A 22,344-nucleotide genomic window follows, 5' to 3' on the forward strand; every position below is an offset into this window, starting at 1 on the left:
ATATAAGACACTGGATTTCATAATTCATTAGTTCTATCAGAGCTTAGCTGCAGGACACAGAGCAAGTCATTAACCCATGATGGGCCTTTCCCTATAGAATCAATAAGATTTTTAGGTCTCATGTAATTTCATTACTCTGAGAGTAGGAAATGAGAGACAATGAACAAATCGAGTTCAGGTAGATGTGTGTGTGTGTGTGGGGGGGGGGGGGGAAGAACGCTCTAGGCCAGTTACAGGAGCTACGTGGTGAAAGGCACAAAGAAAGCAAAAAGCATAAGTGAGGACAGAAAGATGCAGAGAAAGGGCTGCCTTCAGGCGCATGAGCCTGTCAAGAATGTCATGGGAGCTGTGAAGTGGAGAGCTGGGGGCCATACGGAGATGTTGGCCTGGTTGGGAAGAGGCTCCCAGAGAAGAGGAAAGGCAACTAATAAAAGGGGGCGGGGGTAACGTGTATGTTGCAAGCTCCACATACTTTTAAATTTTGCCTTCTTTTCCAGTAAACAACCACTCTGCTGCGACTTTGTCAGGCTCTGATTAAACATGTGGCTCACACGTGAAAGCAAATGAAATGTTCTATACAAAGAATCACATTAAAAAAAAAAAAGAATCACATTAGTTCTCCATTTAATTTGACAAGACTTCTGGACTCCTCAAAGCAGGCTGGATTCTAATCTCTTATCCTGACATCTCCGCAGCACTGCTCTTCTCATCTGAGAGTATGTTATCTCTGTCTAGTGTCGCAAGCTTCTCCTATGGCCTGGTCGCCCCTGCCCTGGTGCCTCTCCTCCCCCACACCAGGGAGCCTAAGAAGGGCGCTATTTTTCTTTTCCTGTGCCAGCCTGGTACAGTATCCCGGAGTCAGTCTCTGTCTCTCACTCTCCTATACTTACGCATATTTCTTTTTTCTTTAATATTTTATTTACGAGAGAGAGAGAGAGAGAGAGAGAGAGAGAGAGAAAGAGAGAGGCAGAGACACAGGCAGAGGGGGAAGCAGGCCCCATGCAGGGAGCCCGACGCGGGACTCTTTCCCGGGTCTCCAGGATCACGCCCTGGGCAGAAGGTGGTGCTAAACCGCTGCGCCACCCGGGCTGGGCTGTCCACTTGTTCATACTTACTACAGACTATAGCTCAAAGTTAAGTTTCATTAAAGGTCTAGGCTTGGTTTGTAAAATAGGATCTGACCCAGGCAGGGGTTTTGAAATTTCCTACAGAGGCTGCCAAAGGGCTGTATGCATTACAGAGAGGGCCATGGAAGAAGTAACCACGGACCCTTTTTGTTTGCTTAGAAACACACTTGGGAAATGGTCCTCAAAGCTTCACCCGTTTTCTATACCAAGGTCATTGCCGCCCTGTCCTTGGGCGCAGGGACCGTCTCGCCTTGCAAGAAGTGAGCCGGCGCGGGCAGCGACGCAGCAGCTGAGGCCGCCGTTCCTGCGGCCACGGAGGGAGGAGGAGCCCCAGGGCCCCACGGCCCGGAGTCCCGCCCGCAGTCCCCACGCCCTTCCCGCGGCCCTTCGGCGGCAGCGCCCCCTCCGGCTTCCAGGCGGCGGCCGCACCCCGGCTGCGCGGCCCAGGACCCGCGGCGCCCCGCGCAGGCGCACTGAGGCCGGCGAGGGGGCGGGCCGGGCTCGCGGGGCCGGCCGCGGGGTGCGAGGGAGGGGCGCGGCGGGCGGGCGGGCGGCGTTTCCGCTGCTCCCAGGGCGCTCGCAGCCGCTGTCCGGAGCCTCTTCTGCTCGCGTCCCCGGCCCGGCTCCCTGCGAGGCTCGGCGCGCTTAGGTCCCGGTGCACCCTCGGGTGAGCGCTCGCCCAGCGGGGCTGGGGCTGGGGCTGGGGCTGCGGCTGCGGCTGCGGCTGCGTCGGGGAGGGGGCCGCGGGCAGGACCGGCCTGGGGCTCGCTAAACCCGCCGTGTCTGTCTGTCTGTCTTGCAGTTTGGCATCCCCCTGCCTGGACCCGAGCAGTCGCCATGGCACAGGTACGGCCGTGCGCCCCGGCGCGGCGCGCGCGTTCGCCCGCTTGTAGGCTGACTCCGGGGGCTGTAGGGCTGGTCGGAGCCAGAAGAGTCGCGGCCCGCGGAAGGCGCCTCCGGGAATCGGCCCCCCGCCCCGCTGCTGCGCCCCCGGCTGCTCCCGCGTCGTGCCCGCCCGAACCTGCCCCCGAGCGGCCCGTGGGGCGCGGCCGCGGGTGACGTGGCGGGCTCTGGGCGCCCCCTCGCCGCGAGGGACTGTCGGGCGCCCGCGCTGGATCCCGAGACGCCGCGTAACCCGGCCGGGCAGGGAGCGCTCCTCGCGCTCGGGCGGCGGGAGCGGCTTTGTCCCACGCCTGGCTTTGGTTGCCTGCCTGCCTGCCTGCCTGCCTTCCCTTCCTCTCCTCTCCCCTCCTTTCCCTTCTCTCCCCTCCTTTCCCTCCTCTCCCCTCCTTTCCCTCCTCTCCCTCCTCTCCCCTCCTTCCCCCTCCTTTCTCTCCTCTCCCCTCCTTTCCCTCCTCTCCCTCCTCTCCCCTCCTTCCCCCTCCTTCCTCTCCTCTCCCCTCCTTACCCCTCCCCTCCCCTCCTTACCCCTCCCCTCCCCTCCTTACCCCTCCCTCCCCTCCATTTCCTCCTCTCCCCTCCTTTCTCTCTTCTCCCCTCCTTTCCCTCCTCTCCCCTCCTTTCCCTCCTCTCCCCTCCTTTCTCTCCTCTCCCCTCCTTTCTCTCTTCTCCCCTCCTTTCCCTCCTCTCCCCTCCTTTCCCTCCTCTCCCCTCCTTTCTCTCCTCTCCCCTCCTTTCTCTCTTCTCCCCTCCTTTCCCTCCTCTCCCCTCCATTTCCTCCTCTCCCCTCCTTTCTCTCTTCTCCCCTCCTTTCTCTCTTCTCCCCTCCTTTCCCTCCTCTCCCCTCCTTTCCCTCCTCTCCCCTCCTTTCCCTCCTCTCCCCTCCTTTCCCTCCTCTCCCCTCCTTTCTCTCCTCTCCCCTCCTTTCCCTCCTCTCCTCTCCCTCCCCTCCTTCCCCTCCCCCTCCCCTCCTTCCCCTCCCCTCCTCTCCCCTCCCCCCTTTCCCTCTTCTCCCCTCCTTCCTCTCCTCTCCCCTCCTTCCCCTCCCCTCCATTTCCTCCTCTCCCCTCCCCTCCTTTCCCTCCTCTCCCTCCTCTCCCCTCCTTCCTCTCCTCTCCCCTCCTTCCCCTCCTTTCCCTCCTCTCCCCTCCCCTCCTTTCCCTCCTCTCCCCTCCCCTCCTTTTCCTCCTCTCCCCTCCTTCCCCTCCTCTCCCCTCCTTTCCTACCGTTCCCTGTGTTATTTTAATACCAAGGGTGGGCAATGGCTTTTTCCAGTAGAGCTCTGGTGAGCTTTTTCCAGTTGCTCAACCCAGTTTTACAGAAGGGAACTGTTCCTTGTAGGCACTGCTTCGCCCCCCCGCCCCCAGCAAAGCAAAAGATTACACAGAAGAGCTGTTTTTCCTTAAGTAACCAACTCGTGGAACGAGTTCTAAATTGAATTTGCCTTGGGAATGTTTCAGAATTTGATTACCTAATATTGGCCTTCTTTGCTCTTCTTAATATTTATCGAAAATACGGGAAAGAAAAAAATCATTCATACAGCAGTCTTTTATTTTTTTTTAAAGACTTTATTCACGAGAGAGACAGAAAGAGAGAGAGAGTGAGTGAGAGAGAGAGAGAGGCAGAGGGAGAAGCAGGCTCCATGCAGGGAGCCTGACGCCGGACTTGATCTGGGACTCCAGGATCACCACCTGGGTGGAAGGCAGAGCTAAACCGCTGAGCCACCCAGGCATCCACACAGAATTCTTTTTAAAAGTGACTGTGTTGGGGGGATCCCTGGGTGGCTCAGCGACTTGGCGCCTGCCTTTGGCCCAGGGTGTGACCCTGGAGTCCCGGGATCAAGTCCCTGCATGGAGCCTGCTTCTCCATCTGCCTGTGTCTCTGCCTTTCTCTCTCTCTCTCTATCATGAATAAATAAATAAAACTTAAAAAAAAATGACTGTGTTGTACAGTCTTTTGTGAATAGAATATCAGTGCTAACAACTCCACTGCAAAACCAATTTTACAGATCTCAGCAATCAAACTGGCTTGTCCAGATAATTTTTCTAAAACCAGTATCTTAACTGTTCAGACAATGCTCTCTTTATACTCTGAATTTATTAAAACAACAACAAAAAAGATGCAAACAAAACTGACATCAAAATTGAGTAAGGCTTCAAGGTCCTTTCCAAGAGAAAATGGGAGGTTTATGGTGACTTGGTAACTTTATTAAATTTGTGCAGTGCTTTCATTGTTAGTTACTTCCTCATTTTCACTTAAGAAGCCAATTCTCATATTACTTCAAATGGAAACTTTGGTTTAGGTTCTTCTCATGTAAAGGATATTTTTAGGTGGAATTAACTTTCCTTCACTAAGGGTTGTTTTTCTTATCCTGATATATTGTTGTGGTGATGTACATGATGATTGAACAAATATCAAAGAATAATTCCCTTTATCCTTGCTCATTTGGCTGTTTCTTGAATCTCTTTTGTAAGTTGACCCAGTGATGTCTGAAGTTTCTCAATCAATTCCTTTTAATTATGTGGACTCCAGATAGCACAAACGAACAGGTTTTTCAAATTGTGAACTTAGTAATTTCAAATAATGAAAAGTTTAAAGGCTACTATATATAGAAAATCTGGGGGATCTCTGGGTGGCGCAGCGGTTTGGCGCCTGCCTTTGGCCCAGGGCGTGATCCTGGAGACCTGGGATCGAATCCCACGTCAGGCTCCCGGTGCATGGAGCCTGCTTCTCCCTCTGCCTCTCTCTCTCTCTCTCTCTCTCTCTCTGTGACTATCATAAATAAAAAAAAATTAAAAGAAAATCTGGGAGAATGGTGGTTTGCATTATAAAATTAGGTGTCTTTTCTCTATCACAGTATAATTCCAGGACTGTTTTCTACCAAAACCAGTTTTTAGTCATCATAAAAGCTGCAAATAATGTTAAGAAAGCTACAGTGTTGAATTTTGTAATAGCTTTGTTATTTGTTCTCCTTGGAAATCATGAAAGTAAAACATTTTGTTAAAATGTTTAATATTAAGATAGAGTTTTGTTGTTTTTATACTTATACATTTAATGGTATGCAGGATGCCCACATTAAAGACTTGCACTTCTGCTTGTCAAAAAATTCCCTTGGACCCCAGCGTAATTGTAGGAAAGCTGAAGTAGTTTCAGTGTTAGATTTCAAATGGTTTCTATGGTAGCACATTTTGTTGACCTGTGGTTATGGGAACCAGGGATGCCTGAGACTTAGAGGTGCACATTTCATCAGTTTAAAACATATCATTAAATATTATCTCTTATTTACTGAAGAATTAAAATGTAGACTCCCACAGCAGTAATTCTTCATGTTTATAAACTGTACCTTCCATACCAGTGTTTTGTCTTTTTACTTGACCTAGGGATCGCCCTGCCAATCTGCAGAGATCCAGGAATCAATTATATATGTAGCTCATGGCCATGACTGTCTTGTTAAGAATTTTATGAGAAAGCATTGACTGATTGATCTTTGATAGATAATTGAAGTTTCTGTTTTTATATAAAAAATATTAGGGATGCATTGTACTCTTGTGTATATTTATATTGATGTTTTTTGTTTATTATATAAGTTATAAATTTTTATCTTATAATTAATAAATTCATATCAATGCAAATTTTTAAAATTTTACCCTAATAATATCGGTATAGGGAGACAAAGCCATGACAGATATTGTGAACTGCATAAAAAAGTGCTTTATATTATCATATTGGGTAAATACTTTCAGAGCTGGAGGTATTTGTGAAATAACCACCACTTGGGCTCTGCCCTTCTCTTTCTGGTCCTAACCCTCATCCACTAGCATTGAAACATGGGGGTCTACCAGTTGACTATTACCATGGAGAGAAGTAGTCTAACACGAGGCTTCTCAGTCTTTCTCAAAGAGAACACACAGGTTAATTATATCTTCTCCATGACATACAAGAAAAATATGGATTACAAATGTACTTACATATAAATGATTCCTGGATAATATTTTTTTATAGCTTTAAAATCCTTCACTTGAATGGTTTTGTATTTATCTGATTTGGAACCTGTTATTTTAGAATAAATTTTGCTAAATGAATGATAAATTATTATATTATTGAATCACTGACATTTTCTACTGTGCTAAATATGAGTTCAAGCTAGTTCAAGATCTTTAATAAGGAATGGCCAAAGAGCCTTTAATTGCCTGAATTATCTATATATAGTAAAATTTTTTTAACCTTTATAAATTTAAATTCAGTTTGCCAACATATAGTATAACATCCAGTGCTCATCTCATGTGCCCTCCTTAATGCCCTTCACCCATTCCCCATCCCCCTACCCACCTCCCCTTCTGCAGCCCTTTGTTTCCCAGAGTTTGGAGTCTCTTATGGTTTGTCTTCCTCTCTAATTTTTCCCTGCTCAGTTTCCCCCTTCCCTATGGTCTCTTTCACTACTTCTTATATTCCATATATGAGAGAAACCATAAGATAATTGTCTTTCTCTGATTGACTTATTTCACTCAGCATGATACCCTCCAGTCCCATCCATGTCATTGTAAATGGTAGTATTCATCCTTTCTGATGGCTGAGTAAATTCCATTGTATACATATACCACATTTCTTTGTAGTAAAATATAGATTAGGATTACCTGTTTACCCGTGACCTGTGGGTCTTTGGGTTACTGTCTCTCAGTTCCTGATACCTCTGACTCTTGTTTATATTTTGGATGCTGAGAAAAATCTAGATCCCAAATTGCTTGGCTGCTTTACAAGTCACTGAGCAATTCATTGGCATTCAGTAAACCTTAATTGCCTTATCTAGATCTAGTCCCCCTGGACACAGGTGGCAAGCTAGTGAGTTGGGCAATCTGTGCTTTGTTTTGTTTTGTTTTAGTGACTTAGAAATGTAAAGTGATAGGAATATAATATTTTTACATCCTAGATCGATTTCTGAAATAAATTTTATTCATATAACTTGTATATTATCTAAAACTGTTGATCTTTACAAAAACTAGTATTCCTAAGATCTTTGCTTTAAGTGTTTTTTGGACCCACACAGCCTTTCAGTGGTTTGTGTAATTTTAGTAGTTTATATAGTATGTTTAGTAGTTTATATAATATGTAAACCTATATGCAATTGATTTACTAGAATGAATGTATATTCTAGTTGGTATCATTTCTTTGGACACTTGTTCCTAACTGTTCTCTTTGCTTCCCATTCATGCATGCATTCATGAATGTATGAAGTTTTTGAGTTCCCACTATGTACCAGGTATTGTTAGATGTGGGAAATAAAGGAAATGGAACAAAAATTTATTTGTATAACAGATGCATTGCTAAGTCTGTTTATGCATTATTTAGTGCTCGTAATACAGTTTCGGAAGGAAGTATTACTATTTCAATTTCACAGAAGGGAAAATTGAGTTTACTTACCAGGCAGCAATAGGATGGGACAAGGAGGAAAGACATTTGTAGAGACAACACCCGCAAAGATGAATGCTGAGAAATATGAAGGAGTTTGGCTTGGCCAGGAGTATGGTATTGCTGGAGTGAAGCTGCCATCAGGTGGGTAGATGGAGCCCTGTCTTGGAAAGGGATGCTGGAAGGAGCTAGAGAATACGAACCATTTTGTAGGTAAGGAGAGCTATCAAGGAGTTGTGAGTTGTAAATACAATAGCTTTGTATTTAACAAAGATCACCCTGGTACCAGTGTGACGTTGCTTTTCTGAGGGCCGCAGAGACTGCATGGTGGTGCAGGGGGGTGGGAGGGAAAGAGAGAGAAGCTGGATATTGGAAGACTACTTAGGAATCTGCTGCTGTGATCACAGGGAAATCTTAAAGACAAGCTAAGCAGTGGTTGGAACTTTATTTTTTTTTAATAATAAATTTATTTTTTATTGGTGTTCAATTTGCCAACATACAGAATAACATCCAGTGCGCATCCCGTCGAGTGCCCCCCTCAGTGCCCGTCACCCATTCACTCCCACCCCCCGCCTTCCTCCCCTTCCACCACCCCTAGTTCATTTCCCAGAGTTAGGAGTCTTCATGTTCTGTCTCCCTTTCAGATATTTCCTACCCATTTCTTCTCCCTTCCCTTCTGTTCCCTTTCACTATTATTTATATTCCCCAAATGAATGAGACCATATAATGTTTGTCCTTCTCCGATTGACTTACTTCACTCAGCATAATACCCTCCAGTTCCATCCACGTTGAAGCAAATGGTGGGTATTTGTCATTTCTAATGGCTGAGGAATATTCCATTGTATACATAGACCACATCTTCTTTATCCATTCATCTTTTGATGGACACCGAGGTTGGAACTTTAGATAGGAGGGGACTGAGAGAGTAGGCAATAGGATGCATGAGTGGGGTCGTAGTTGGTGGTGAAGGATCTGGTCAGAGTCAAGAAGAGTGGCTTGCTTAATTGCATGGTTCATTTGTGTTTTTACGAAAAGAATACAGGTTTGAGGTGGGGGACAAGACAGTAGATTTGTTAAATTTGAGTTCTTATAAAACATTTAGAAGGCGCTGTCTGTATGATATTTAAATCCTCTGTCACCTCTGTAGGTCATTTATTTATGTTTTATTTCTCTTCCTACAACTAAGATGATTTGAGGCTAACATTTCCTACCTTTGTGTAGGACCAGACATATTTATTAGATTTCTGCCCCTTGTTTAGATAGAAAAGGAGATAAAATTGTGAATCCATGTACTCTTCTCTAAAATGAGAAATCTGTAATCTTGTTTTCTGAAACATTGGTGAATGAATTGGTTAGTGATACAGCTTTTCAAGTACTGTGCATAGAATGCTCAGTTGAACAATTAGGTAAAACAGCCCCCCCCACCCTTGCCAAATGTGTACTCATTGGAGGCTAATGCATTTGCCTACTTTAATTCAAGGGATCACCATTATTCATGGACAGTTTAACTTTCTATTTGTTGGTATTCGCCAACGGAAGGCATTTTTATACTGGCAGGGAGTCATAGTCATGGGAGCATTAAAGAACAACAAAAACCTAAATCATATTGGTAAAATCTTTATTTCATTATCAAAACTTCTACCTCTGTGCATATAACTTAAATTATTTACAGTGTTGCTTTTTCCCCTTACGCTTGATTTTAAGAAAGGGATCAAAGGCAATGTTTCAAAGCCAATATGAATTTAAGACTTCAGACTTAATTTTCACTGTTTTTGATGGAATTGGAGCAAAGGTATGAATTAAGGGCTTGAGATCTTATTTCTCACCCCCTGGTGTTTTTGTTTGTATCCCTCAGTCTTCTTGGAGGTTCTAGTTTTTTTCTTTTTTTCTTTTTTTAAAAACTTTTAAAAGAAATATTTATTTGACAGAGAGAGAACAGAAGGGAGGAGCAGGAGAGGGAGAAGCAGGCTGAGGCAGATGCTTAACTCAGCTACCCAAGCGCCCCTAGTTTTTGTTTTTGTTTTTTTTTCCCCCTGTTATTTATTTTACCTTGCAACTTAGATAATAATCATGTCATGCTGATTTTCCCCTCTTTTCTTGATCATTTTATTTTCCTTGTACAGTGATTTTTAATTTTTTTCTTTGCTCATCAGCAGGACCCATTATTATAGGAAATATTACTGGGCCTGTACTATGTACATCAGATAGGACCTGAACTCCTGTGGCTGGGGAGTGAGAGCTCATTTGTCATTCCACTTCCCCACTTTTTTTGGTGTTCTCTCCAGAGGCTTTTTGTGACACCCGAACCTCAGAAGAACCATACTTAAAAATCACTGTGTGACTGCTTAGCAGTTGCTCAGCGGTACTGGTTTGCTTCATAGTTAGTATTATGTGGAATGTTGCATAGATGTTTGATTAAGTATTGGTTTCATTGGAGACAGATTTAAAGAGGGTTTAGTTGTCTTCTCTCCTTCAGGAAAGCTTCAGTTTAAAATGTTCCAGACAGGGGTGCCTGAGCGGCTCAGCAATTGAGCATCTGCCTTCAGCTCAGGGCGTGATCCTGGGGTCCTGGCATCGAGTCCTGAATTGGGCTCCCAGCAGGGAACTTGGTTCTAACTCTGCTTATGTCTCTGTGTCTCTCATGAATAAATAAAATCTTAAAAAAATAAAATGTTCCAGACAAGTGAAAGTTTTCTCATCTTTAAATTTGAAGTTGTTGTTTCTGTATTTTTTTTCCTGTTTCTTTAAATTCTGTCTATGAAAGCAACCCTTCCCTTGTTTTTTGGTTTAATTTTATTCATTTTATTTTGGCATACCTAGTCTGAAGGGAAAGAACTTTCTCATTTAGAATAAACGGACAAAAAAAGCCAACAAAATTATAGAGCTAGCAGAGTGGATAATTTTGAAGGTGAGAGTTAAAAAAGCAAATTCTATGTTTTGGCCATGTATTGTCTGAGAATAATAGTTGTCTGAGATAATAATTCCCTTGATCAGGCCTTGGTGGCAGGGAATGAAGGTGATTAAGGATGGACCAGGATTGGGTGAAGGAACAGTATCTGCTTACGGTTGGAATTAACCCTGGTAAGGTATAAATGTTTAACTTGAGGCTAGTGGATACTATGGGACAACGGAAAAGCCCTCTTGTGTGAGTCATGGAAAGTCACATTGGCCTACTGCAGACAATTTTGTGTGGGCAGGAATGGGGTTTGGACAGGATGTCCAAACAAGGTTTCTGCCCATGTGACTCACATCTGTGATTCACATCTGGTCTCTTACTACCACTACGTGGCTTTGGCTCTCTTTGACAGTGACTCGGATCGTGTGGAATGTAGCATGTGCTTCCCAATTTCTAGAAAGCTCTCAACAATACAACCAGCAGTTATTTCCTCTTCATAGTTAGTAGCCGAGATTCTGAGGATACTCCTCTTCCTTCCCTCTTCCACCTCATTTCCTTCAATCTCAGTGGTCAGATGTCTTTTTAAGGCAAATCTCTCTTGTCTCCTCTGTTCTTAACCTCTCTACCTGCTAGCAACTCCATAGACTTATAAACTGGATAAAGTTAGAGTGAGTTTTTAAAAGCATTTTTTTTTTTAACCCATCATTTGTAAAATCAGAGTTCATGGAGGTGCTCTGCCTGACAATTCACTTTTTGGTGTTCTCCAATCAGGCTTTTACCGCTATCATAGACCTTGTCCTTACCAGATCCGGCACACACTTTTCACTCTCACTTGCTGTTTGACTTCTCTGTGATATTGGACATTGCCTTTTTTTCCTTTCTTCCTGGAACATTTTTCTCCTTTGGGTTCTCCATGCCATCACCCTCTTTGGAGATTTTCTTTTTGTCTTTGGGAGGCTATGCAGCATCATGATTAATAGCCTGCAGTTCCCTGGCCTGTATTCAAGTACCAGCTCTGCTACTTTGCTTGAGGTTCCCTTGGATGATTTTCCAAACCTTTCTAAGTCAGTATGTTTCTTCATCTGTAAGATGAGATGATCCATGTGAAGCTCTGAACATCATGCTTGGCTCATTGCCACATGGAGCAAATATTAGCTGCCCAGTGCAGGGGCTTGAACTCATGATCCTGAGAAGGGGACCTGAGCTGAGATCAAGAGTCAGATGCTTAACCGACTGAGCCACCCAGGCACCCCTTAGCTGCCATTCCGATTGGAGGTGACCTTCCCTTTTCTGCTGGCTCTCCTTGCCACCCCACTAGCATTGCCTTTTGCGATAGCCTCCTCACACAACTACAGTTACCACCTATGTGCTATGGTAACTGACACAGCCTGCTTCTCTTCCAGTATGCCTACTGGAGAGAAATGTAAAACCAGTCGTTCTATTCCCCATCCAAAAAAGGGATCATCCTAATTGGTTCCCTTCTGCTTTGGTTCCATTCCTGTCTTTTTTCTTTCCATTTTCACTGCTGCTAGCTTTGATCAGGTCCTATCTTCGTCTGTGTTAGTTGTCTTTAAAACAGTCTAACTGTCTCCACTCTTGCACAGTCCATTCCATCATCTCCACTGCTGCCCTGGTAATACTACTGTGCAGAGCTGACACTGTTCTTCCCTACTGAAACATCTCTACTGACTTCCCCTTGTCTACAGGATAAAGTTGGCACTTCTTAGCATGGCTTTCCAGCTTCCCCTCACCTCCCACCATGACTTTTCCCTCATTTGTTTTTCTGTGCCTACTTACTACTTGTTTCATTCTGTTCAGACTCTTAACCCTTTGTCGAAAGCAAGATTTTTTCATCCTTTCATGTCTTTATGCATGCTGGGTTATACCTTCCTGTATTTCTCTATTTTCCTGAACTTGCCTTGGAAAATCACAGGCAACTTTCAAGAGATTTTTTGGGGAAGTTTTCCTGGTATCTTTTCTTTCCACTCTCCCCAGCTTAGTACCTCCTTTATGTGTTTATGTACCCTGATGAAGCCTGTGTGTGTATATACTCTACTGTACTAGATTATTTACATGCCTGTCATGTTCTGTTGACTTTAGAGAGCATCATTTTTTCCTAGTGATTAGTACAATACTTGGCATGTGGAAAGCAATCAAAAAATGGTTATTGAGTGAATGAACAGACAGGGGAACTAAGTTACTGGTCAATCCTAAATTCACACATTGAAAGCATATGTGGTATTTATTCATTTTTTATGATGATACATTGATGGTGTCTTCATAATCAATTTAAAGTGGCCCCACTAAGCGGAGGAAAACTACAGTGTGATCTGAGAGATATGACTTTCCTATTCCTTGCCAATTTTGGAATACTGTTTTCTCAAATCTTATCAATTTCTCTCTGAATCTAGATTCATAAATATGAATCAACTTATGTTGAACCATATGAAACTGCCAGAAATTTTTTCCTTGTAGGTGGTTGTGCTTCTATGCATTCATGATAAAGCACACATGATTATAAACCCAACAGGTATTCTCAACCTTCCCTCCCTTATAGCTGTTTTTTTTTAGCTTTATTTTTTTATTTTTATTTTTTAAAAGATTTATTTATTTTAGGGAGAGGGAGAGTGTGTGCACATGCATGAGAGCAACGGGAGGGGCAGACTGAGAGGGAGAGAGAGTCTCAAGCAGACTCCTCGCTGAGTGTGGAGCCAAGGTAGGGCTCCATCTCATGACCCCGAGATCACAATCTGACCCAAAACCAAGAGTTGGACACTCAACCAACTGAGTCACCGAGGTGCCCCTCTTCAGTATTACATAGAACCTTAACAGGAGTTTTGAAGGACTTTAAAAGTATTTATAAGTAAAAGTGAATGCTGAGATCCTCCTTTTATCATAAGATAAAAGTTTAGGACTCAGTATTGATAAAGCCTTCTAATTCTAAAGAACTAATGATATTACAGATTTTGAGGAGGAAACTTTAAAATATTTTGATGATTAAAAGCACTACACATATGATAAAATCAGTATAACAAGAAACCTTATGAAGAATGTCTTCCAATATACTTTCAATATAAAATTCTAAACTCAAAGATTTAGCATATGAATTATCAAATATCTTTTCAGGCTCTACCAGGTTATTTTAAAATTCCTAAGTAAATATAAAGAAACAGGAGTAAATGACAAGTTATGTAGTAAGAGTATTGCTTTGAGTTGAATGCCTAGGGTAGGAGTTTTAATGAAGTTTTAGTGAAGTTTTAATGAAGGTTCAGCATGTTCCTCGATCAAAGTGGCAAGAGACTTAAATGGAAGGAATCCTGTAAGGAAGTGCCTTTTGTGGATCAGGGGTGTCATTGGGGCTTAGACACTGGGGGTGATGCCCAAGAGAAGAGGGCCTTGGGAGCCAGACTTACCATTAATGGTATTAGAGGTGGGCCAGTTTTCTAATCCAAACTGTAAGTGGTCCTCTTCCCATTTATTTTATTATTTTATTTTATTTTATTTTATTTTATTTTATTTTATTTTATTTTATTTTATTTTATTTTATTTTATTTTATTTTATTTATTTTATTTTATTAAGATTTTATTTATTCATGAGAGACACACACACACACAGAGAGACAGAGTGTAGGCAGAGGGAGAACCAGGCTCCATGCAGGGAGCCCAACGTGGGACCCGATCCCGGGACCCCAGGATCACGCCCAGGTCCAAAGGCAGGCGCTAAACCGCTGAGCCACCCAGGGATCCCCTCCTCTTCCCATTTTAAATGGGGTTATCAAATGGTAAATTTATTTAAAGACTGATATATATAGAGAGCAATGGGTTGCTTTGTTATTATTTGCTTTGTCGTATTAGTCATGCCATGAACTAATCACTGTGTTTCCTGTCTCAGGTTCTTAAAGGCACCGTGACTCCCTTCCCTGGATTTGATGAGCGGGCTGATGCAGAAGTTCTTCGGAAGGCCATGAAAGGCCTGGGTAAATTCAACCTTTCTTTTGTTCTTAAAAAAAAAAAAAGCCGTTTTGTTTTTCCAAACAAAAAGTGACTAATTTACAGTAAGATCAATTTTAGAATATTTTTAGTTAAAATGTATAGAAAGAGAGAAGATACATGAAGGTCACAAAATAATATGACTCATCATCCCTAATATTCAGTCTCTGAACTGAATATGAAGTTAAATTTGGCCTCTTTGTTTTTTAGCTTTTCAGCTTTACTTGGAAGGTAGCTGACCAAGTGGATCAGCAGACATTCCTAAGAATGATCAGCTCTCTAGTTCTGCAGTCTCTTACATTCAAATATCTTCTCTTTCCCCAGTCTCCTGTCTAGCCATGTATAAACCTCTCATCTTGGGGATTTCTACACAGAACTGATCCTCTGTCCTCAGGCTCCTTCTACACTTGTGTCCATGTGTGGGGATCCACTTTCTTCAAATTTGGCTCTAACCCCATCAACTCTCCATTTGAACATCTTGTGAGATTTCCTGTTGTAGCAGGATTAGCATTAGCTTTCTGGCCATGCAAGGTCTTCATTAGTAACCCAGCCCACTTTGTTGGACTCAGCTCACATTGCTGCTCCTTGTGTTCTCTGACCCAGCCATTCTGGGTTATTTGCTATTCATGAAACCCTGTATTTTCCTACTGCTGAGCTTTTCCCTCATTTTTCTTTTTTTAAGGATTTTATTTATTTATTCATGAGAGACACAGAGAGATGGGGGGGCGGGGCAGAGACATAGGCAGAGGGAGAAGCAGGCCCCATGCAGGGAGCCCAATGTAGGACTCCATCTGGGACCCTGGGATCACACCCTAAGCCAAAGGCAGATGCTCTACTGCTGAGCCACCCAGGCGTCCCGCTTTTCCCTCATTTTAAAAGCCTGTCGTCTTTCTTTATATCATTGCCTGATAAAACCCTTCCATCCTTCATGACTCTTTTGGGTGTCACCTTCTCCATGAAGCTTTTCCCAAAACTCTTCCCACCTATCAGCAAGAGAACCTCTTTTGAAACCCAGTTCAACACCTGGACCTCTCCTAAGGCACTTGTAACATTCTGCCTTAGCTCAAGGTTGTCTGTGTGTTTTTGCATTTTTTTACCCTAAATTGTAACTTGAAACCAGGGTCTATATCTTTCTCCTCTCTTAATCTCCTATAACACTTAATACATGCCCTGTGAATATCCATTGTTTAAGGAACTATTTGTTGCAAGAAAAACTAGGTGCACTAAGTTTCTAAAAAGTTAGGAGTATTTTTCTTCCTACTTCACAAAATACATCAGGAAGGGGGTGTATTTTATATTGAAAATATAACATGTTATGTATTGTACATTTTGTAGTTTAATAAATTATTTAATGAAATCTATTTTATGAAGTAAGGAATCAAAGTGACTAGCGAGCTGGTCCCAAAGGTTTTTGAGACAGTGGGCATGTGGGAGCCAAGATTTAATTCTTTGAACATAAATTGCAGGCACTGATGAGGAGAGCATCTTGACTCTGTTGACATCTCGCAGTAATGCTCAGCGCCAGGAAATCGCCGCGGCTTTTAAAACTCTATTTGGCAGGGTAAGACTGCACCTCATCTTGAGTTAGAATGTGAGAGCCCCTCTATGGCTTAAGACTAGTTTGAACTCTCTGAATATTCTTTTGTAAACATTATTCCATTATTCTGACTTTGCTATTCCTTTTCTCTTTGCAAGTTTCTTGATTATCAGCTGTTGGTTTACAGTGCTTACCCAACTTATCTCCATAATTATTTTTCCTTGCTTGATGCTACAGAAGTGCCAAAAGATCCCATGGTGATAGCTGCCTCTTTTCTTCCCTGCTTCCCACTAAGGATTGTTTGATTAGCAATTTTCTAAATGTGAACCTCTATGATAGTCTGTTTTGTTGTGACAGAGTCACAGTCTTGGTTCCTTGTGGATTGGTATTTTAATAAATGAGTTTTTAATTCATTGATTTAAATGCTCTTATTTGAGTAACAGCTCAAAGTGAAAACTAAATTTGTTACTTAAATGAATTATTGCATATATGAAAAGCTTAAACATAGTTTTGTTATCCTGAAATTTCTGTTCATCATTTAAATAAGGAACATATGCAAAGCAAACAAATAAAAAGAGTATTCTAAATATAATTTCTGGTTTCCTGTGCTGAAACTGAGATGAATAGGGAATACTGCTTTTCTTTTCACAATTATATACACAATTTCTCCATAGTAGCAAGCTGTTTCTCAGTAGTGAGGAGCATAATTATAAACATAATTCATTATATATTAGAATATTAATAGATGTTAAGAGAAAAAATTCTCTTTAGGTATGATAGGCCAGATTTTATCATTTGTAAAAATGCATTTATGATCTATTTTGGGAAAATTGTTTTTAAAGGTACACATGTTTCTCAGAACAGTATTTATAAACTATCTTTAAGCTATTTTTATTCATTTTTTAACTGTTAAGTTCAGAAAAACATCTCTTAAAAACAAATACCTTGACACATAAGTGGCTTTCATTTGGCTTAAGCTTTAGGTCAGATGTCAAAAGTACATTATTCAAAACTGTGAGGTTTTGTTTAATTCACATGCCCTTTTTCTACTCAGAGATAGCAACATAAATAATTCATTAGAGCAAAGGGCTATGCTTTATATTTAAGAAGAATCTATTTAAAATTTTTGCCTGGTTAACAAATTTGTATTTTCTGTGACTTAGGACCTTCTGGATGACCTGAAATCAGAACTGACTGGAAAATTTGAAAAATTAATTGTGGCTCTGATGAAACCCTCTAGGCTTTATGATGCCTATGAACTGAAGCATGCTCTTAAGGTAAAAGAATTAGTAAAAGGAACATACCTATCATGAATAATATTATAATATTATTTTGTGTTGGTAATTACACTTATAGTTAACTTATAGTTAACCCAATAATAGTGGCTATTTAAAATTTTAATATTTTTTGTAGCTTTCCATATTTTATTTTCATGTCTGTTTTCTAATTTTCAGCTGTGTTTAAAAAATATTACAGGTAAAGGGGAAAGGAAAAAAAATAAGTGGGAAATATCAGAAAGGGAGACAGAACATGGAAGACTCCTAACTCTGGGAAACGAACTAGGGGTGGTAGAAGGGGAGGAGGGCGGGAGGTGGGGGTGACTGGGTGGCGGGCACTGAGGTGGGCACTTGACGGGATGAGCACTGGGTGTTATTCTGTATGTTGGCAAATTGTACACCAAAAAAAATAAATTTATTATTAAAAAAAATGTTACAGGTTAAGTATTTTCTCTTTAAAAATAGAAAGTTGCCTGGGACGCCTGGGTGGCTCACTTGTTGAGCATCTGCCTTTGGCTCAGGTCGTGATCCTGGGTCCCAGGATCGAGTCCCACATAGGGTTCCCCACAGGGAGCCTGGTTCTCCCTCTGCCTGTGTCTCCGCCTCTTTCTCTCTGTCTCTCATGAAAAAATAAAATCTTAAAAATTAAGAAGTAAATAAAATAGCTGCCTGATTATGAAACAAGAATACTGTTAATCATTTTAGGTTAAAAAATGATACAGAAAGAATTTTCAGATAGGAGAGATTTTCTAATGCCTTTTCCTTTCCTTCTTTCCTATACTTCTAAATACTAAAATAATATATGTAATATTAAAATAGTAGCTGATAATCTTGTTATAATTTCATTGTAGCAAATAACTAAATGTATATTCCCTTTACTGATGTTTGGAATATTACATAAATATGACTACATTGAAACATTTGTTTAGACTTACGGGACAGGAAGTAGTACAATCAGTGGTAGATTTTGAATCAATGAAGTGAGATTTAACAACAAGGAGATAGTATAGCACAGGGATTGTTACTTATGGAGTGAAAGGAGAAGAGGGCTTCTCAAGTTAGGAGCCTTTCTGTGCTTACTCAGCATTTCTGGGCTTCATTTTCCTACAGTGCTTCTTTTGGAATAAACAAAATCTCAGGTTATTGGGAAATGGCCTTTTGGTGGAGTACTTCTCAAATGTCAGGAGTAATTGAAATTCTGCCAGAAGCAGAAACATAGGTTTTTCAATGCTTGATTTTTGTAAAAGATACAGAGATATAAAGAGAATAAGACTTAAATATACTTTAAAAATTAAGTTCAGCTCTAGTATTGCTTCTGTCTTCTAATTTAGTAGTGTAGATAGACTTTTATAATCAGAAAAAGGAAAACCAACTAAAATTACAGTTGACCTTTGAATGACACAGGCTTGAATTGAACATACATTGATTTTTTTACATTACAGTATAGTTACTGTATTTTCTTTTTCTTATGATTTTCTTAATAACATTTCTCTATTGTAAGAATATAGTATGTAATACATATGTACTTACATGTTAATTGACTATTATCAGTAAGGCTTCTGGTGAGCAGTAGACTCTTAGTAGTTCAGTTTTTGGAGAGTTAGAAGTTATCTAAAAATTTTCAACTTGGGAGGCGGTCATTGCTCCTAACTCACACATTGTTCAAGGGTCATCTGCATTTTCCAAAAATTCAGAAAACATGTTTTGATTCCTTTGTATTGATCCAGTTCTTAATAATGAAGCAATGCTACATTTATTATTTTCTTTGGTACAGAATTGGAAATTCCATAGAGAACTTAATTTGAGGGCAATGGGTTTTAAGATACAGATTGTTTAAGTATCAGTGCTCCTCCATGTAAATTTATGTCAAACTTTCAGTTTCACTCTTTTAGCCTTTTAAATTTCATGTTTCATTAACATGTTTTACTTTTAAACTATTTAGAACGAAACTGTGAAAAAAAAAAAAAAAAGAACGAAACTGTGATAAAATTACAAATTTACATAGTCTGTTATGTGTTATATATTACATACATGCAATAAGCATTGTTTTTCATTAGACAAAAAAGGATAACATTGTCTTTGGAAATAAATTTAATTGGAAATTTTTTATTTCTATAACTAATAACTTGCATACAATGAAGTGAATATTAAGTTGGATAATTTACATATTTATATAATTATGCAATTTGGGTAACACCTATTCTAGGAAAATAACTTTATTTAATCTTATTGACATCCATTCTCTATTAAAAATAAATTTCCAAACAGGGAGCTGGGACAAATGAAAAAGTGCTGACAGAAATTATTGCCTCAAGGACACCTGAAGAATTGAGAGCCATAAAACAAGTTTATGAAGAAGGTAAATGTTTTGAATTATATTATCCCTTCATCTCCACTGTCACTTTTTCATTTTTCTAAAGTGAGTGCAGCTCTTTGTAGTTACAGGAAGCAGGCTGTACATGATTGCTAAATGAACGAATGAGCAAATGAATAAGTACAATTCAAGCTAGTTTTCTTCTTCAATAAGGAAAATACTGCTTTTTTACTATACCTATCTCTATTTTGGTACTTAAGAGAAGCTTCTGATGAAGATGGGAGTTTACTTTTATGTAGAATTTGCAACTAGTGTAGAGATACAGAGGTTGTTTTCTTTTACATGAACTTCAAGATGTAGGTGACTTTTCTTCCTGAAAATAAAATCAATTTTATGTTAGTAGAAGTTAAGAGTTTTAGCTTAAAGTCCTTTTTGGAATTTAGGAAAAGAAACTGCCCAAACCAGAGTTGATAAAAATGTTTGAGTAAATGTGTGTCATTGTAGCTAATGGCAATGCTTGAATACTCTGCATTTTAATTTTTCCCTTTGGTGTGCCTTACTTTTTTTGTGAAAAGAAATCTGTATTTCTAAAAAATCTAAATCTAAATCTAAAGTATATTCTGTAGGTGGAACCAAGAAAATGAAATAAAAAGTAAAGGTAGAGTGTTCTTTTCTCATCAGATTTTCTGTATCAGACTCTTACCTGACTGAGGAGGAGCAGACTATCCAAGTTGTCAGCTCAATCAACAGACCAACAAGCTGAGTGCCTTTAGCTAGGAAAATGGGTCCCTATCTTGGCATTATTAATCTTAATTTTTAAAAAATTTTTATTTATTTATGATAGTCACACAGAGAGAGGGGCAGAGACACAGGCAGAGGGAGAAGCAGGCTCCATGCACTGGGAGCCCGATGTGGGATTCGATCCCGGGTCTCCAGGATCACGCCCTGGGCCAAAGGCAGGCACTAAACCGCTGCGCCACCCAGGGATCCCTATTTTATTAATCTTAGAAGTAAGATTGTAACTCAGCAAATCAGAACAGTATGAAATTTAAATAATTAACTTTCTGAAGTGCTGGATCTTTTTGTCCTGCTTCTCTTTGTATAGTTGGATAGGTCCCAACCATTAAAGCAGAGGAAATACATGTAACTTAACTACAGAACATCACCTGTGAGTTTTATTTGATACAATATTCAAAGATCTCCTTCTTTTTTTAAAGAGTTTATTTATTTATTTATGAGGCACACACACACACACACACACACACACACACACAGAGAGAGAGGCAGAGACATAGCAGAGAGAGAAGTAGGCTTCCTGCAGGGAACCCAATGTGGGACTCAATCCCGGGACCCTGGGATCACACCCTGAGCTGAAGGCAGATGCTCAGCCACTAAGCCACCCACCCAGGCATTCCTCAAAGATTTCTTTATAGGGATGTTGACATTTGTGAGTGATCCTTTGTTTGCTGGATGACAAGTGGGATACTGTAAGGATATAATAATGGTGTATGGTCACATACTATGTACTAGCTGTGTGTCTGGTGGTATCCTGGCTATCATGAATGACCTAAAAGATAAATATAACATAGCTCCTGTCCTCAAGGAATTTGCAATCTATTTAGGGGTGACATGACTTAGAAACTCTAGCAGTTGTTAAAGGATAGCAAAACACAAACTAAAGTCAAATATCAAAAATGTTTAAATGCAAGAATTCACTTAGAGCAGAGAGATCATCAAGGCTTTTGATGTTAGGAGAGGCTCTGTGGTGCAGTCAGACAAAGTTTCAAGATGAGATAGGTTTTGGGTAGGTGAAGAAAACATCTTTGGTGTGTTAGTCCCTGTCTGCAATGGCATGGTGACTGGAGTGAGAACAGTATACTGAAGGAGTGAAAAGAACCTGGCCGTCATGGAGGTATATCTGTGTCTCCTGTGGGAGGTCAACTGAGTAAATGCAGGCTGTGTTCTTGATTGTTTTACATGACTGGATGAGAAGTTTGCACTTGATTCAGAGGTAGTTTAAGTTCTTGAATGAGCAGTGGAGTATTGAAGGAACAATTGAAGGAGAAAGGAGATTTGAATCAAGAGGCTGATTAGGTAGCTGCACATGTGAGGAGGAAAGCTAGGCAGTTATGGTCCAACCTAGCTGGGCCATAGGTTGGTGGGAGGTAGGAAGGGGAGTAAATCACAGAGAGGAGAGCTATTTCAAAAGATTTGGTCATTAATTATATATAGGTTTTGTAGTAGACCAAGGGATAGAAGAAGATTCCTTCAATGTTTTGTATTTGGGTAACTGGTTAAAATATGCATGTAGCTTTTATGGACCTTTTAAAATAGAAGTGTTAGGCTTTTAAAGTTTGTCTGCTTTCAAATAATGATTAAATATTTAAACGTCTTAGAGCTGCCTTTAATAGCAGCTGTTTGAGAGTTGGTGAAAAGGGCATGTAGACTTTTGTAGATACCCATTCTCCTCTTTCCTATGGCATTATGTTGAATAACTGGAAATAGAGGTGGGAAGGGGCATATTTTAAAATATCACTGCTGTCTCTCAAAGTTAACTTTATTTGCTGCCGAGGAGAAAATACCGTATTAGGGGAAAGAATAGCCATGACTAAAGAAAGAAAACTCAGAATTTTAGAGGATAGAAGACCTTTGGAAACTAATCATGAAAAACATTTTTTTAAAAAAGCAATACAGAGTTTAAAATTACAATCAATTATATGTTAGAGGCTTTCCCATACGATCACATGTCTACAGAGTAACAGCTGCATTGGTTGAGAGCATTTCTAAATGGCTGAGTCATGGATTTAGGCTTGAATTGAGTGCTTTTCGGGGACTCTGTTTTCTACCTGCAACTCATTTAAGTATTTGCCTTTAGTCTTTATAGTACTCAGAGTTGG

The 22,344-nt window shown here is 40.8% G+C and overlaps 1 protein-coding gene across 1 annotated transcript in view; it reads left to right on the forward strand.

Annotated features, from left to right (window-relative positions):
* Window positions 1–1,619: 1,619 nt before the first annotated feature.
* The window catches only part of ANXA5 (annexin A5), a 30,370-nt gene continuing 9,645 nt past the window's right edge, over window positions 1,620–22,344 (forward strand). Inside the window, exons 1-6 of the mRNA XM_077861166.1 lie at window positions 1,620–1,794; window positions 1,930–1,973; window positions 14,222–14,306; window positions 15,786–15,880; window positions 17,020–17,133; window positions 19,402–19,492. Of these exons, the coding sequence (XP_077717292.1) occupies window positions 1,965–1,973; window positions 14,222–14,306; window positions 15,786–15,880; window positions 17,020–17,133; window positions 19,402–19,492 (394 nt within the window). The 5' untranslated portion in view covers window positions 1,620–1,794; window positions 1,930–1,964. The remainder of the gene's footprint in view (window positions 1,795–1,929; window positions 1,974–14,221; window positions 14,307–15,785; window positions 15,881–17,019; window positions 17,134–19,401; window positions 19,493–22,344) is intronic.

The sequence above is a fragment of the Canis aureus genome, chromosome 20 (genome assembly GCF_053574225.1).
Source record: "Canis aureus isolate CA01 chromosome 20, VMU_Caureus_v.1.0, whole genome shotgun sequence".
Lineage (NCBI taxonomy): Eukaryota > Metazoa > Chordata > Mammalia > Carnivora > Canidae > Canis > Canis aureus.